The sequence below is a fragment of the Mesocricetus auratus genome, unplaced genomic scaffold (assembly GCF_017639785.1).
Source record: "Mesocricetus auratus isolate SY011 unplaced genomic scaffold, BCM_Maur_2.0 Super-Scaffold_4256, whole genome shotgun sequence".
Taxonomy (NCBI): domain Eukaryota; kingdom Metazoa; phylum Chordata; class Mammalia; order Rodentia; family Cricetidae; genus Mesocricetus; species Mesocricetus auratus.
The window spans coordinates 118,048,328-118,064,926 of NW_024429182.1; the positions used below are offsets into that span (position 1 = coordinate 118,048,328).

General features: G+C 51.3%; 1 protein-coding gene and 1 long non-coding RNA gene across 7 annotated transcripts; one reads left to right on the forward strand and one right to left on the reverse strand.

Annotated features, from left to right (window-relative positions):
- Positions 1 to 239: 239 nt before the first annotated feature.
- Isg20 (interferon stimulated exonuclease gene 20) lies at positions 240 to 12,572 on the reverse strand. 6 transcript variants are annotated; one of them, XM_021231643.2, is made up of 7 exons: positions 12,430 to 12,572; positions 11,915 to 12,167; positions 4,390 to 4,590; positions 889 to 927; positions 581 to 640; positions 414 to 478; positions 240 to 311 (listed from the first exon to the last, which is right to left on the reverse strand). In XM_021231643.2, the coding sequence occupies exons 2-6, from the start codon at positions 12,140 to 12,142 to the stop codon at positions 416 to 418; spliced, it is 591 nt and encodes a 196-aa protein (XP_021087302.1). In that variant the 5' UTR covers positions 12,143 to 12,167; positions 12,430 to 12,572; the 3' UTR covers positions 240 to 311; positions 414 to 415. The 6 variants fall into 6 exon arrangements, with proteins under 6 accessions (XP_021087302.1, XP_040585987.1, XP_021087300.1 ...); XM_040730053.1 differs by lacking the exon at positions 414 to 478 and having other exon boundaries at positions 245 to 311; positions 516 to 640; XM_021231641.2 differs by having other exon boundaries at positions 273 to 478.
- On the forward strand, positions 12,537 to 16,428 carry LOC121133471. Its single transcript, XR_005870325.1, has 3 exons — positions 12,537 to 12,623; positions 14,749 to 14,879; positions 15,964 to 16,428. It is a non-coding gene; the product is annotated as an uncharacterized LOC121133471 (long non-coding RNA).
- Positions 16,429 to 16,599: the final 171 nt, after the last annotated feature.

Consider the following 16,599-nt stretch of genomic DNA (forward strand, 5'->3'; position numbering starts at 1 on the left):
GGAGGGAAAGAGAAAGGGGGGAAGGGGAAGGAGGAAAGCAGGGTGAAGGAGTCACCTGCCTAACTTCCTGGGCACAGTCTTCATTCTGTCACCAAGGAAGACAAGAGGCAAGTTCCAGTGGTTGATTAGACAAAAAAAAAAAAAAAAGTCATTTATTACTAAAGATTTTTTTTCCAAAAGCGAGAGAAATGCTGTCATGGGAGAGTGTTCTGCCTTTGCTTTTGCTTCTGTTGTTGCTAGAAATGGGTCTCATCTGTGGAAAATGACTGTCCTTGAGGAGTGGAAGCCTCTGGGCCCTGGATAAGGATGACCTTCAGTGTGACGCCCCCAGGCGGGACAGGCCTTGCTGGGCTCTGGCTCTGAGTCTCTGAGAGATTTTGTAGAGCTCCATTGAGGCCCTGGACAAGGATGACCTTCAGTGTGACGCCCCCAGGCGGGACAGGCCTTGCTGGGCTCTGGCTCTGAGTCTCTGAGAGATTTTGTAGAGCTCCATTGAGGCCCTGGACAAGGATGACCTTCAGTGTGACGCCCCCAGGCGGGACAGGCCTTGCTGGGCTCTGGCTCTGAGTCTCTGAGAGATTTTGTAGAGCTCCATTGAGGCCCTGGCATCTTCCACAGAGCTGTGGCCCCGCCAGTTGTTCTGCAGACAGAGAGAGAGAGCGGGAGATAAGGGAGCTGCATTTGGAGACACCCTGGCCTCCCCAAGACTGGAGAGGGCCGGTAGGTAAGAGTGTCCCGGCCTCAGGTTTGAGAGGGCATCAGCAAGTGGTTGGAGCTAGATAGGGCAGCACACAAGAGGGGGAGGCAGGGGACTCCAGGGAAGGGCAGGAAAGCAAGGCTGCTCAGAGCAACAGGGCATCAACAAATGCACATTCCATCACTTCTTACCTGAGGGGGTGGGACGGGAGGATGCTGGTCACTTCCTACCTGAAGGGGTGGGGCGGGAGGATGCTGGTGTGGGCACTCTGCATCCCTGCCCCCCACCCCAGGCTGCCAGTACTCGGGAAACGAGACAAGGGTGAGCCAATAAACCAGAAGCTCTTTGAAGAGGGGGGCGAGCACGGAGTCGAACGGAGCTCTAGACTCTGTCCAGGAAGAAATGACTGCCACCTGCTAGCTCTGTGCTAATCACCTGGCCTATGGAACCTCCCTAAACTCCTGGAGACTGATACGATCATGCCCAGTTCCGCTGGAGGTGGAACTCGGGCTCCACATGACAAATACTATGGAATGACGGCTGGTACCCAAGAGCCAGGCCAGCTCCCTGCAGCACCTTTCACCTCCGCCTGGCCCGAAGTCTTGTCTGCAAGTGGATGGCAGGCGGGCGCTCAGGTCTGTTTCCCTTATGTGCCTCTGCTAGGGTGGCCTGCCTTTCCAAGGGCTCCTCTTACTCTCTAGACTGGGTGTGTTTCAGACACATATGGGGAGGCCCAGCTCAGGCAGGATTCAGCACCCCATTCTGTGTTATTAATAAGCAGGTGGCCGTGGTGTCTCTTACATCCCAAGTGCTACTGTCCTCCATGCCTCCAAAGACTGGCCGTTTCGCTCCCCTGGGTATGTGAGGGGTCTGAGGCCAGATCTCCCAACTCTACTGCTTTGCCATCTGAGGCTTAAGCAGCAGGTGGCTGGAGCACCCTCTGCTGGTCAGTCTGGAGAAGTAGAAAGCTCAGGCCTTGGTCCGGTTCTAGTTCCCTCCTAGGACCTCACAGCCTCTGGAAAGTCTTTTTTAATCTTATGCCTCTTTCCTCTTCTGTAAAATAACCTGGACTCACCTGCCTTGCGAGGAATGAAAGTATTATCAGTTCCCAGCATGCCCAAAGGCTAAGAACACCAGGGATTTTCCTTCCATGTGAGGTCCGTGCCCTTGAGAGGAGGATCAGCACCTCTGACTGTGACAACCCTGGGTTAGCTCTTATTGAGGTGATCAACAAGGTCATTACCCTCAAGCAGGAGCCAGAGGCCAGGTTCTGAGAACATCTGGGCAGGTATGAGCTGGTGAAGAGGATGAACAGAGTCCCTGGAATAACCACGGTTGAGGGACAGAGCCTAAGGGTCCTATAGACCAGGCTCAAGGCCCAGGACAAGGCCTGGGCTGAGAGCCACAGAAGATAGCAAAGGACAGGTGGGCAGATACCAGGTTTCTAACTCATCAGGCACACCGGATCACAGCGTGCTCCAGGGTACACAAGAAAACCAAGACCATTGTCATGGGTCAGGAGACTAACAGAGGCCAGCCAGATTCAGGCCCACTCCTGCTTCCAAAAACAATTCCCAGCAGGGTGGGATGGGGTTTCATTATCCACTCACTCAGCCAAGTCAACAGCACACTGCAGGCCCTGGTTCACGTACCCTCTCCAACCCTGTCTCTTCTCTCCTTCCGGATTTCTGTGACTGTGGCCCTGCAAACTGTCCTGGAATTTGCTCTCCTAGCCTGGGATGCTCTCCCCATCCCCGGGGCACTGCCCTCCTCTGCTCCTATATTTCAGTTAGCCTCTAACTTACTAAGTACCTGAGGATGACCTTAAGCTTCTGGCTTTCCTGTTCTACCTTCCAAATGCTAATACTGCAGGCAGGTGCCATGCTTGCTTTACGTGGTGCTGGGGATTGAACATGGGCTTCATGCATGCTAGGAAAGCATTCTCTGTAGCAGTCCTGGCTGTCCTGGAACTAGCTCTGTAGACCAGGCTGCCCTTGAATTCACAGAGATCTGCCTGTCTCTGCCTCCCAAGTGCTGGGATTAAAGACATGTTCCACTACTGCACGGGTTAGATGGTTTTTAAGTGGATTAAAAAATTATTAAGAAATATTTAAAACACCATTAATTCCTCTTCCCTTTCCTGCATCAAAATGTGAACTTATTTTTATTCTTTAAGGAGGTGGTACATTTGAATATCTGAAAATGGATTTCATTTCTTTACCCAACCACATCTTTACTGAAAGTTCAGATGCACTTTACTTCTGAACAATGGGTATGGTAGAGAGTTTGCTCAGCATGTTATGTTATGGAAAAATTAAAAAAACAAAAACAAAAAACTCCAGCTGAGTAGTGGTGGTGCACACCATTAATTCAGCATTCTCAAGGCCGAGGCAGGCACATCTCTGAGTCTGAAGGCAGCCTGGTCTACAGAGTGAGCTCCAGGACTACACAGAGAAACCTTGTCTCAAAACAAAACAAAACTGTGACCAGGAGGGCCCTTGTGTAGTGTTAAGATGTGCCCCTACCCACAGTTCTTCTCACTTGGATGAGGGTGTCAGTATTCAGGAACCTGTACTGGCCTGTCCTTGGGGTTCTAACAGGACACCCCCTCAGCAGCAGCCACTAAGAGCACCACCTGTGCATGTTCACTATGTTCCCTTTTTAAATGGTCCTCTCTCTCTCTGCTCCTGTACCCAGAGGGCTGGTCTTCCCCCTGCCCTTTCCCCATTTTATGACCCCTTTCCCTAATTAAAAAAAAAAATCCTCTACTTGAATTCTGTCAAACGGCATCTTCCTCTCTCGAGCACCACTCTGTAAAACGACAGCAGTGAGTCCTGCCCCCACACACTGAGGAGGTAGTATCTTGGAGCACTGATTATACATGACAGGCACTAGTGTGCAGGGACCCCAGCTTTCAGGTCCACTATGGCACATCGGAGGTGCAGGCTTCCCACCATTCCCCTGGGGCTGCAGTGGCACAAGGCTCCCGGTGCATGGGTTTGAAGCCGATCTTTGCCCCTCCTTCCCTCTCAAGAGTGGAGGGAAGAATCCTGGGAGCGCTAGAGCTCCAGCAGTAACGGTGGACCGCCCTGAAGGATCAGGCCCAGACCCAGAAGGCTGCTTGAGACTCTTACCTGGAGCCAACTTAGGTGGGTGTGTTTGCAACCCAAGCAACCTGGCCCCGCCTAGCACTCACCTGCACATGGCAGGTGTATGTTCCCTGGCTGTTTAAAAGAAAAAGTTTACCCACTTCCGTTCCCCTCCGCGCTTTCCGATCCTCTGGAGGGCAGACAGGACTTTTCCTGCCCACCCCACCACCTCCACCCCGCTTCTCTTCTGTCCTGTCTCAGAGTCTCTTTGCCTCTTTTCTCCCACCAACGCCCTTTTCTAGTAAAACTCACTTATGCTCTGTCTGCATGGTGTGTTTGTCCCTCCCCCGCCAAGGTCCCGCGCGCACGCACTTTATTGTAACAAGGTGGTACTAACCTGCTTTGGGAGGAGGGGAGATTAGAAGGGGAAGAGGAGCCTCACCTTTAAGGAGAGAGAAGACTAAGGGAGAAAGTGGGGGAGGGGCGGGACTCCTGGCTTGGAGGAAGAGAGGAAGGGGGAAGAGAAGAGCAGGTTACTCCTCATTTTAGGGGGAGGAGGAAGAAGGGAGACCGAAGGGTAATGGAGGAGGGGAGGCTCCTCACCTGGATGCTCTTGTGAAGCAGGCGCTCACTCAGCAGGCGCAGGGACACACGCTTGTGTTGGTTGACCTTGGCCTCACGCCACAGCAGCCCGTCCGTGGATGTGTCGTAGATGGCGTAGTTGCTCATGTCCTCCTTCAATGCGTTGAAGTCATGCCTCAGGTCATGGCCCACCACCAGCTTGCCTTTCAGAAGCTGCAGGATCTGTCCAGGAAGACAGGTGACCCCACACATGGCCACACTGGGTGCTCCAGGTGGGGTGCCCTCCCTTCCCCAGAGTCATCGGGCTAGGTGGGGGAGTAGGCACTCCTGGAGTTTCTATGTGACCTTGGACCAGTCACCTTCCCTCACTGGAGGGAAGCGAGGTCCAGAGCCCTTCTCAAGGCGGTCCAAGTCTGGGCGAGGAGTCCAAGCCTGAACTGCTCCCGTGGCTCAAGGGAAGGACGGGCACACAGCACATAGACTATATCCTTTAATCTCAGCTGTTCTGCTGTGTCAGGGCAAGGAATGACCTCCCAGAGGTGTCTGCACCCCTCTGAGGGGATATGTGACCACATACTGGAGAGGGGGCCCCTAAGCGCATGTGGAACTTAAATGGTTAGCCAGAGAAAGATCTTACAATAGGACAGCTTTTGGTTGGAAGTGTGACTCAGTGGGACGGTTATTAGATCCCGTCCTTAACACTGGACAGAGAGAATGAGCGTTCCAGAATGGTCCCCAACATCAAGGATCCTTATCTTTGAAGGCCAGGGGTTTTTTATGAGGGGAATTTGTGGGCTCTTGATGGTTTTGAATAGGGAGGAAGGACCAAGGCCAAGGTGTTCAAGCCACCTCCAGAAGCTGGCAAAGGAGCCTGAGAAGCCAGCCTTGCAGACTCCTTAACTTCAGTGCCATAAGGCCCAGGTTGGACTTCTGAAACGAGGATCTTTAAGACAACGGATTCATGTTGTCTTAAAGCTTTTAATTGCTGGCTCTGTTCAGCAGCTGTAAAAACCTAACCTGGTTAAGAGGGAGGCCCGGGCTTAACAGAATTCTACAATGGAACACAGAGGAGTGAAATCATTTTCCCTGAGTGTCCCTGATCGTTTTAAATGTTTGCTCATTCCTTCATGGTCCTTTAATGTTGGGGGGGAAGTCCTGTGCATTTGTCAATAAAGCACTGCTGGCCAATAGGGAATCAAGATAGGTGGGACTAGGAGTCCAGAAGGACTCTGGGAAGGAGAAACAGAGGGTCGAGATGTAACGCCATGCGGTAGGAAGCCCGGAAACTTCTCCAGTAAGAGACATACTTAGATTAACAATTATGGGGTAATTACTTAAGTCAGAGCTAGCCAGTAAGAAACAAGCAAGGCCAACAGCTTCATAATTAATATAGCCTCCTGTGTGTTTATTTGGGACTGATGCGGCTCTGGAACCAGGCTGGTGGGAAGGCTTCTCTCAAAGAAAAAGGCTTCCCTTAACACCTTAAGAAAAATAATTAGGGCCGAGCGTTGGTGGCGCACGCCTTTAATCCCAGCACTCGGGAGGCAGAGGCAGACGGATCTCTGTGAGTTCGAGACCAGCCTGGACTACCAAGCGAGTTCCAGGACAGCCTCCAAAGCCACAGAGAAACCCTGTCTCGAAAAACCAAAAAAAAAATAATAAATAAATAAAAAGAAAGATAATTAGGGTGTGGGTGAACTGGTAAAGTGATTGCCTAGCAGGGGAGGACTTGGGTTCTATCCCATATAAAGGATGTGGTGGTACATCCCTGTAATCCCAGAATTTGGGGGCAGGAGGCAAGAGGATCAGTTCACAGCTCCATCAAAGTCAGTCTGAGGTACATGGGACCCTAAGCAAACAAAGGAGGAGGAATGGAATCCCCTGGAGGGGAAACCCAGGGTCAGACATAGAGATAAATTGGGAAAATCTAGTATGTCCACTTCATCTTAACTTAAGGTCAGAGAGTTCAAACCCATCATTGCTCTTTCAAGGCTAAACAACAGGATATTTGGCCTAAGGAGTAACTAATGGACGTCTTACCTTGACAACAGGATATTTGGTTTAGGGTATGGTTACTTGATGTTTTGGTTATTGAGAAAGTAATTACATTTGCTTGTTCTTTTTGTCTGGTAAGGAAGTCTTTTGCCTCCCCCTCTTTTGATTGGGGCATAAAAGAATAAACTTGGGGTAGTTATTTCCTGCTACTCACCAGGTGGACTCTATCTTGTGTCTGTCTTTTCTTTAGTATCTTTAATTTTCCTACATGACATTTCTTTTTCTTTTCTTTTTGTTGTTGTTATTTGAGACAGCGCTTCTCTGTGTCTTTGGAGGCTATTCTGGAACTAGTGCTTGTAGACCAGGCTGGTCTCGAACTCACAGAGATCTGCCTGCCTCTGTCTCCCGAGTGCTGGGATTAAAGGCGTGCGCCGCCAACGCCCGGCCCCCTACCTGACATTTCTTAATCCACATTCTTTAAGCATGGATGAATAAGCTGGGCAGGACCCAGCTGTTGTCTCCCAGACAGAGTACGATGCTAGTACAGCAGGCATGTAAACTTACACCTAACTCCTGCTTGCTGGCCCTGCCACACGCCCTTACTACCTAGTCACGTCAGACCAGACCCACAAGTGCGACAAATGCTACCAGTGTTTGGGCCATCTTGGGGGTGTTTTGTTAAGCACCCTTAGTATACTGGGATCCCCACACAGTGGGGTAGAGGCAGAGCCTGGCTTCAGAGCACCTGCTTGTATACAGCTGGATGAGCAAGCTTTTGATCCAGGCATCTAGCAGCCCTGTGGAAGGATGGGCAGCCCTTGGAGTGCTCAGCCTCATGTCCTGCATGGACTTCTCAGCCTCCCCTTGGCCTCTCTCCCACACCCTGGCACACAGCACACCCACATTCTTTAACTTGGCTGGAAAGAGGCATCTGGAAACAAAACAGTCCCTGGCTGGGACTTCAGGGCAGCTCTGCCTGCCTTCAGCTTTCTCTGGATACAGCCAGCACCTTAACCTGCATTGTAGGAAAGAGCCTACTGCTTGGCTAACCCTGCTCTACCACCTGCTTCTTTCTCCTGGGGACATCAAAGGGCATCTCTGGGCTAGTGCTGTCACTCAGCCAAGAAACTTGAGGTGCCCGGCTAACTGGTACCCGGGTGCAGAAGGAGGCCCATGTCCTGAGTCAGAAGGCCAGGTGCTGCTGACCCCGTCCCCATGGCTCCTTGGTCCTATGTCCCAGCATTTCCCAAATGAATCTGATTCCGAGCCCTGGGACCCACTACAGACAGACAAGATCCAAGTGCCTGGAGGGGGCGCTTGGCAACCCTTCCCCGGGTTCCACTTCACTGATCAGTTTGTCTGCCTGGACCGTGGAGGCTTCTGGGGCCTGTTGATTTGTCTCTCTTCCACACTCAGCCTCCCCCCGCTTCCTGTATTGTCCATTCACTGCTGGCTCCCAGCAGAGATGCCTGTAAGTAGGGGACTGGAGAGATCTCTTGTCCTCCCAGAGTACCAAGTGCCTTCCTGTCGTCATCATCAAAAATGGCCCCAGTCTCCCCGCTTTCCTCTTGTCTCTTGCCAGGCTCACAGGTCACTCTGCCCCCGGCTCACCCTGCTGTCCTGGATTAACAGAAGAGTGAAGTTGCCTCTCCCACCTGGCTGAGCTCTGCAAGGGACCTGCCAGGTGGCCGAGCCCCAGCAGCACACCGTGACCCCAGCAAAGCCACGGGCCAGGTTCCAGCTGACACCACTCCTTGACTGCCTCTCTCTGCCTGTGCAGTAACTGACAAAGGCAAGATATCAGCTACGAGTAACCTCTCTTCGATATCCCACAGCACCCCTGGCCACCACAGGCTGGCTTACTGCATGCTGTCAGTTGGGCCTACTCACTGTCCCTCCCAGAAACCTGGGGTTGAAGAGCTTTCAACAGAAAGCCCTCCCAGAACCCAGTTCTGGCAAGCCCCCAATGCCGCTGGAAGGCGCCACTGCCTGTGGGTCTGAGGAAGGGCGAGCAGCCTCTCGCATCTGGGGGTCTCCAGTGCATGGGGCCCATGAATGTTATCTGTCTTTAGGATCAGAACATTATAGATGGGATTGGGAAAACGGCTCAGTCAGTAAAGGGCCCAATACACAAGCATAAGGACCTGAGTTCAGATCCCCAGCACCGCCGGGCGTTGGTGGCGCAAGCCTTTAATCCCAGCTCCTGGGAGGCAGAGGCAGGCGGATCTCCGCGCGTTCGAGGCCAGCCTGGTCTCCGGAGTGAGCTCCAGGACAGTCTCCAAAGCCACGGGGAAACCCTGTCTTGTAAAAACTAAAAAAGAAAAAACAAAACAAACAAACAAACAAACAAAAAACAGATCCCCAGCACCCACGTAAAAACTGGATGCATAGACACAGATCTATAAACCTCGTGCTGGGGGCCAGGTGGAGACAAATGGATCCCTGAAATGCATTGGCTGGCCAGCCATCCTTTCCAAAAGGATGTGCTTCGAGTTCAATAAGACCCAGTCTCAAAAATAAGGTGGGAAGAAATCGACACACACCTTACAATGATTGACCTCCACACACATGCACACCTGTACACTCACATGTGCACACACAAACAAGCACACACAGACTGCACACACAAAATTATGGAGAATGGGTTTGGAAGTGCATTTCTGTTAGACCCCCCCCCAATACTCAGGAAGCTGAAGCAGGACCAAAAGTTCAAAGCCTGTCTGGTTAGAGTGAGTTCAAGGCCAGCCTGGGAAACTTAGTGAGATTGTATCTTAAGTATAAGGAAAACCAGAGCCCAGTGGTGGTGGTGCACGCCTTTAATTCCAACAACTCGGGAGGCAGAGACAGGTGGATCTCTGTGAGTTCAAGGTCAGCCTGGTCTACAAAGCAAGTTCCAGGACAGCTAGGACTGTTACACAGAGAAACCCTGTCTTGAATCAATGAATGAATGAATAAATAAATAAGCTGAAAAGGCTGAGGGTGTAGCTCAGTTGGTATAACACTAATCCTAGCATGTATAAGGACCTGGTTGAATCCCTGCAACACAAAAACAAATATCTGTCGGGTTCCAAAAGGAACACTCAGATTTCCCCCACTGACTAGGTCCAAGATGACAGTAAGAGCTCTAATTAGAGGAAAACAAAAGGATTATAGGTGGATAGATGGACACTCCACACAGCATTCCTCAGGAAACTGTAAAAAGGGTTTCTGTGGCCAAAAGGAGCCACTTCCATTCCCCCCCCCCCGCCTCTGGCAAAGGGGACCTATAGCTCTCTATTGTCATGACAGACACCTGTAATTACATGCTGATCCCCAAGCTCCACTCATCTCTATGTCCCTGTGGTGCATCCCAAAGACACCCTGCCAAGTTTCTTTCTGCCTGCACCATAGATAGCCATGGCAGTTTGAATAAATTTTATTTTTCACCCACAGAGCAGTTCAGTTTGGTGGTTTCACCGTGCCCTCCCTTACAGAGTTCATGACATGAGAACGGACATGTCAAGGATACAGACACTTCAGACTCATGCAGACAGAGAGGCTTTCCCGAGGTCTGGCTGGGGAGAATGGCAAGGCCTCCCCTGGTCCAACAGATGTTATGTTGATGCGTGGTTAACCATTAGCTAAAAAGCACAGAAATGTACAGATATGATCGGCTGTGGCTTCCTCCACTGGATGACTATAGCCTGAGACCGACGGATTCCCCTACTGAGACTAGCTAACCTGCCTCCTTGGTTTCTGAGCTGAGGATGCAACTCCATCAGAGTCCAGGGCCTGCCCATCCCACGTTTTCTGTATGTGTGCCTTCTTCATGCCTCAGTACTCGAAAGCCACAGAGGTCATGGCAGGGCTGCTTCAGGGATCTTGGTTGATCCCGTGCTCCTGAAGGCCAAGGATGGCTAGGTGCTTGGGCACCTAGTATGTAGGCAGCCTCCTAAAGGCCTTGGGTGGGGCAGGGGTCAGTGTCTGGCAGGACCACTCCACTGGGAAGGGATGGAGTGGGGTGAGAGACGTGAGATGGTACTCGGCTCCTGTTCTAGGAGGCTGGGCTAGGGTTAGCTTCAGTCAAGAGCTGAAGGAGCCTGGATGGATGGGTGGGTGGATGGATGGGTGGGTGGATGGATGGATGGGTGGATGGAGGGAGGGAGGGAGGGAGGGAGGGAGAGTGTGCACTGGGCGTTGTCCCTTACTTACACTGGACACTGATGCTGAGTGGTGGAAGAGGACACTACAGCTCCAGCCCTGAGTCAGAATGAGCTCAGCTCCACCTCCCCCTATGCCACAGACCTTGCCCCTTGCTCTCTCATCTGAGAAGTGGGAGTAACGAGCCCGGCTACCTCATTCTCGCTACTACTGTGGAATGAAGAAAGGGTGCAATAGGGCGAACATCAAGCAAGCCCGAGGACACAGAGCAGGCAGGTGGCAGAGGCGAGAATGGATCCCAGGACGGCTCGCCTCTTCCCCACGCTGCCTGTGTGTGTACCACTGCAACTCACAAAGGGGTGGAGGCAACTGGAATACAGAGGCAACTTCATTGCTGAAAATCAGTTCTGCTTGTATCCCACAGACATTCCCTTGGCACCTTCCAGATTCTAGACAGCACGTCCTTGGTAGATACAGATGGAGTGTTAGGTTGGAGCCGGTTCCTGAGCAGCAGGGAGCTGGGACTCGAGTGTCAGCTTCCCAGTGAGACAGCACCTGAGCACCTCTTGGGCTGGGTTGAGGTGGAAAGGAACTCAGGAAGGGTGAATGAGCCTGGGGGGTGGGGCAAGGAAGGAAGGAGGGGGAAAGAGAGAAGAGAGGGAGAGGAGGAGGAGGAGGGAGGAAGAGGAGGAGGAAAGCAGGAGGGGGAGGAGCGATGAGGAGGGGACAGAGAGAGACAGAGTGACAGAGAGAGACAGAGAGTACCCCTACTACCTAATAAATAGTAGCACTATTGGGATTTTGATGTCCAACCTTCAGTGCCCTGGCACACACTGGGCATGTCTGTAAAGACCAACCACAATTCTGCTGAACCTGCCCAGAGGTGACGATTCTTGGGGAAAATTGAGTTTCCCTTTCCCTTCAGTCATACAAAGAAACAGAAAGTTATACATAAAAGACATGGCCAGATGCTAAAGGGCTCAACCTTGGGCTTTAAACGGAGCAGGGAGCCTGCTGTGGCCCAGAGCACTTGGCAGGGAACAAGATTTCCTTCAGTCCTGGAGTCTCCGGCCTCTGAGGCAGAACCAGCTTAGCCTTAGAGCCTCATGTCCCAGAGGCAGTGTGGTATAAAAGGAAGGGACACAGGTGAAATTCAGTCTCCCCATCCCCAGACCTGAAAGTTGGACCGGATAGACGCTCCAGAAGACATCCCAGATACGAGCCTAAGGGTCTCTGTTGGCGGGGAAACTATCTGTTGGGGGCTGTGACAACAAGGCCCAGATTTGTTCTCTCAGCAATGTGAGGAATTTCTCATGGTAGAGTCACAGACCACAGACCCTAGGGGGGAGCAGAGGAGGAAGGGCAGGATCCCTGCAACCCCTGTGGGCTTGACTCCCGGTCCTCCACTTACCTCTAGTCTGGCTTCACCAAACGGTGTAGCCCTCACCATGTGCTGAGGCGTGATCCCGCTGACTCGGGTTCTGTAATCCGTGATCTCTCCCTCAGGCCGGATGTACTTGTCATATAGGACGGTGCCACTGAAGTTCACAATGCTGCAGCGCGCAAGGCCACTCGCCCTTAGAGGCCCCAGCCCCACCATCTCGCAGTCCATGGCCACCACCTCTGGGCTGCCTGCCATGCTCCTTGGTGACCCTCAGAAAGCCCTGGAGGAGGGGGAGGAACCAGGGTGTCATTCAAGAACCAACAAGCCTCCAGGCATCTGGGCTACCACCCTGCCAGGCTACACCCTCAGCCCTACCCTTTGCCTCCAATGCCACCTGGCAACAGGGGGAGCCGGCCCCTTGCCACCCTTCAGCTTCTCTGTGCTTAGGTCCCAGAGCCTGCTGGTCCTGTCTGGCTGTCCCACCAATAAGAAGCCCCCTCCCTCTGCCTCGCAGGCTGCGTTGCTGTGTGGTTCCTGCTCACCTGTCTGCTTCAAAGCCCTGGGTTCTCTTCTGCCTCTCAGCTGTCACTTCTCAGCTACTGCAGTCACTTTGCGAAGTGACTCATCTCTAACTTGAGCCTGTTTTAGTTTCAGTTTCTGATTTGTTATCAAAGGAAGTTGGGAAGGGGGGCCAGGCCATGTGTGCTGGGCTGCTCCATCGCCTCGAGGCTGGCAGGTAAGGGGGGCTGGCAGGCTGGGTCAGGGCTGGCTGCCTCAGGGCGTCCCCAACTCGGGTCGTGCCCTCCCCTCTCAGATGATGTGTCTGACGTGGATGGAGTGGATTGCAACATCTTTCTTTGCTTTTTCACCCTCCACCCAGAGAATAAACATCTCCGGGATTGGAGCCTGGGGAATGTCCCACAACTTCTGGGATCTGCTGTCAGAATGAGATTCTGTGAGGTCTTCTGAGGGCAGAACAAGCTGCTCTTAAGACACTGGGGCTATTAACTGGGAAGGGCAGGAGGGGGCAGGTCCCTGGCTTCTGTCCCAGTGAAGACAAAGGAGGCTTTGGGGGAGGGGGGACGTCTGTTGGTGCCTTCTACCAGTTCAGCAAGTGCCTCCATGGGCCGGGTGTCTACCTGGAATAGTTTGACAGAGAGCAGCAGACCTTGAGAGAGCCTCAAGCCAGGCTGTCCTTCCTAAGGGGCTATAGATTCCTGGGCTGGAACTTAGAATTCTTAGAGTGGTACCTATTATTAAGTTCTAAGGGAAAAATCCCAAGAACCCCCCAAAAGGGCAGGTTCACTGACTTTATCCAAAATGACAACCTAGGCTCAGCTCAAACTGGATTATATACAGGATTACTGGTGTATGATCAGTATTCACACACGGCATCCCTGTTTCTGCCTGCCAGACTACACCTGTGCTTACAGCCCATTACCGTGGTTACATATCCAGACTCCTTTGGTACCTATTTACATAAACCTGCTATGCATTTCAGCATTCTAAAGTCCATGCTAGCCTTCTGATCCTTCTCACCTCCCAACTCCTCCACTATGCTAGGTCCCAGGCTGTCCCAGCTCACTCCCCTCCCTCTCTTTAAAACCAGCAATAACCCTCAACCCCAATGCCCTCGCTATTCTCTCCTCCCATTTTCTCTGCCGTGGTCAATCTGCTTCTTGTCTTCTCGGCTCTGGACGTTTCTGGATGCTTCTGGCTGTTCTCTCATAGCTACAATAAAAATCCTCCCCTTCATCGTGGAGCCATCGCTTCAGTGGTTTCTTTATTGTGCTCTTTGCTTACACCTATCATCCAGGGAATGTTCAGTATTCTTTCGATAAACAAACGAGGTACACCTGGATCAGACCCAGACTGAAAACAGCACTCTTACACTGTGTAAGAGAGAGTGAGAGGAGAGAGTGAGAGTCCAACAAGGGGAGAGCCAGGCCTGCCTCCCTGCCTAGGTCTAAATAGAATTACAGTCCTCAGCCTGCTGTGACGTCATAAAGATTTGTGGTTTGGAAAGGAACTTGCCCAGATCTGTGGTTTCTTTGCCAAACCAGATGTCTGACTTTACCAGGCTTCAAAAATAAAATGTTGGAGTTGGGGAGTGTAGCTCAGCATGGTAGAGTGTTTGCTTAGCATGCAAGAAGTCCTGGGTTTGATGTTCAGCATTAGCCAGGTGTGGTGGTATACCATGTAATCCCAACACTTGGCAGATTGGGGTAGGAAGATCAAGAATTCAGTCATCCTTAGTTTCAGAGCAAGTTCAAGACCAATCTTATTACACAAATCTCCCATGTAATGTTCTTTCATCTGTCCCATGGCCCCTTCCAGTCTCTTTTGTACCCTCTGATATAGCTCTGCCGTTGTTGCCTCTTCTCGTTTAAACCCGAGCTCTGGGGCTTGGCGTGATGGTGGTGATTCTTCCCAGATCACATGCCTCCTCCAGAGATGTCAACCATTTCCCCAGGGCCAGGACCAGTGACTAGACTCTAGTGGTTCACAACCTCCCTAAAGCTGTGACCCTTTAATACACTTCCTCATGTATGGTGACCCCCTCCCCTAACCATAAAGTTATTTTTGTTGCTACTTCATAACTGTAATTCTGTTACTGCTATGAATTGTCATGTAAATAACTGATATGCCAGATATCTGTGACCCCTGTGAAAGGGTCATTTGATACCCCCCTCACCGTTCCCGCAACCCACAAGTTGAGAAACACTGGACTACAGGACCCACTCTAGGTGGGAGTCTTGCAGCAGGATGCTTATGTCTCAGCGTTTGGTATTTGCTGCCCTATTTCAAGAACTGCTTCTCTGGGAGAAATAAAACAATGTCTACTACTTCCTCTTTAAAAGGCCCCAACCAGCCAAAGAACAATTCCACCGAAGTTCAACTTGGGAGAACCAATGAATTTATTGGGCTTACTTATGGAGCATGGGTGAGGCTACTCACAGGAGCCTGGGAGGACACCAAAATAAACACACCAGTAAGTCTTCACCTTGTGTGCATGATGGCTTCCCCATAGCTGCGCTGCTGGAGTTTCAATCCTTCCCAGCTCACATACTTTACCACTGCCTGAGACCCCAGGCCCCACCCAATTAAGGCAGAATGCATACTGATGACTGGGGGAGTAGCTGGAATCTCAGGTGAGGGCCCAGAGACCCTCCTCAACCTCTCCCCATGAGGGACTACCAATAGTCAACAAGCGTAAGTGTAAGCAGGTGCAGATCATCTAGTTTGCTTAAAGGACAGGGTTCTACAATACCTGCTCAACTTTCTAGAAAGCTCCTTTCCCTTATCACAGTCTGCCTAACAGTTCCCCTTTGAGCCTATCTGTGTAAATGCACCTCCTGTCCTCTTTTCATTCATTCATTCATTTATTCATTCATTCGCTAAGGCCGTCCTCAGACTTACCCTTTTCTATAGGATGAGCATGGTCATAAATGCTGTGCACTCTATCTGCTCTCTTTGGTTCCCCCGCGGAGAGGGAACCTCCTCCCAGAACCCTAACGGGTTATGCTGAACTTTTGTCCAGGTGTACAGTGAGTTCCGTCGGACCCAGGTACTGGTGATTAACAGGTCTGAAGAAGGAAGCCCTGACCTCAGCTAGGGGCTTTCCTGATGTCCCGTTTCACCTGACAGCATCAAATGGCAAGCCAAGCCCACAGCCGTGTTGGTCAGGTGACAGGAGAGTCACTCAGGGCAAACTTGTCAGCCTTCCAGGGACACATCCCATCAGTTGCTCACCCATCATGACACGTAGCTGCTACTGGTTCTTTCTAATCCCCACTGAGCCTGGTCATACACTGAATGGAGAACTCATGATATAGTTCTGCCGTTGTTGCCCATAAAACTGACTCAGTTTCATCTTGACTTAAGGTCAGAGTTCAAACCCACTATTGCTCTTTCAAGGCTAAACAACAGAATATTTGGCCTAAGGAATAACTAATGGATGTCTTGCCTTAACAAAAGGATTTTGGTTTAGGGTGTGGTTATTTGATGTTTTGGGTATTGAAAATACTTGTTCTTTTTGTCTTGGTAAGGAAGTCTTTTGTCTGTCTTTTCTTTAGTTATCTTCTTCTACTTGCCATTTCTTACCCATACTCCCCCTCTCGGGAACGGACTGGACAAGCTGGCTGGACCTGACAAAAGTCCCCACAACGTGGGCTACAACATGGTAGGTATAACTTAGTATTTCCCAAAGATTCCTGGTCTAGGGGCTCAGTTCCACGTTTGGTTGAGTCATGAAGAGATGGGAAGAATGTGAGGGTTTTGATACACATACCATCTTCACAAATGGAGTAACAGTCTCTAGGAAGTTGAACTGTATCTGGCAGTGTGCGAGCAGGCTTAACGTGTAAGCCTCTCCCGCTTCCTGTCCTGCCTCGTGAGCCACCGTCACAACACCCACCACAGGCTTCAGCAGAGCCCTGTAGACCAAGCCTTTACAGACATCTGAATCAAGCACCAGCCTCGGGTGCTGTTATGCAATACAAAACAGACAAAGACAATTAACAGCAGCAGGGCAGCGCTCTCTAGAGGCAACCTGTAAGCTCAACTGTCCAGAATCGAGGCTGAGGCAAGAGGATCTCCACAAGTTCCAAGTCAACCCGGGTCACACGATGAGACCCGTCCTCAAAGTAAAACTGAAATTCTTGAACAGTTGTAGGCAATACAAGATGACGCAGCTGCTGTGGAAGAGCTGC

Excerpts from the sequence above, each read along its gene's own strand:
- Isg20 (XM_021231643.2), bottom strand. The coding sequence starts at position 12,142 with ATGGCAGGCAGCCCAGAGGTGGTGGCCATGGACTGCGAGATGGTGGGG. Across the intron at positions 928-4,389 it reads TGCTTCACAAGAGCATCCAG|GTAGGAAGTGACCAGCATCC; the intron begins GTGAGGAGCCTC and ends CCACCCCTTCAG. Across the intron at positions 479-580 it reads CCTCAATGGAGCTCTACAAA|ATCTCTCAGAGACTCAGAGC; the intron begins ATCTCTCAGAGA and ends GAGCTCTACAAA.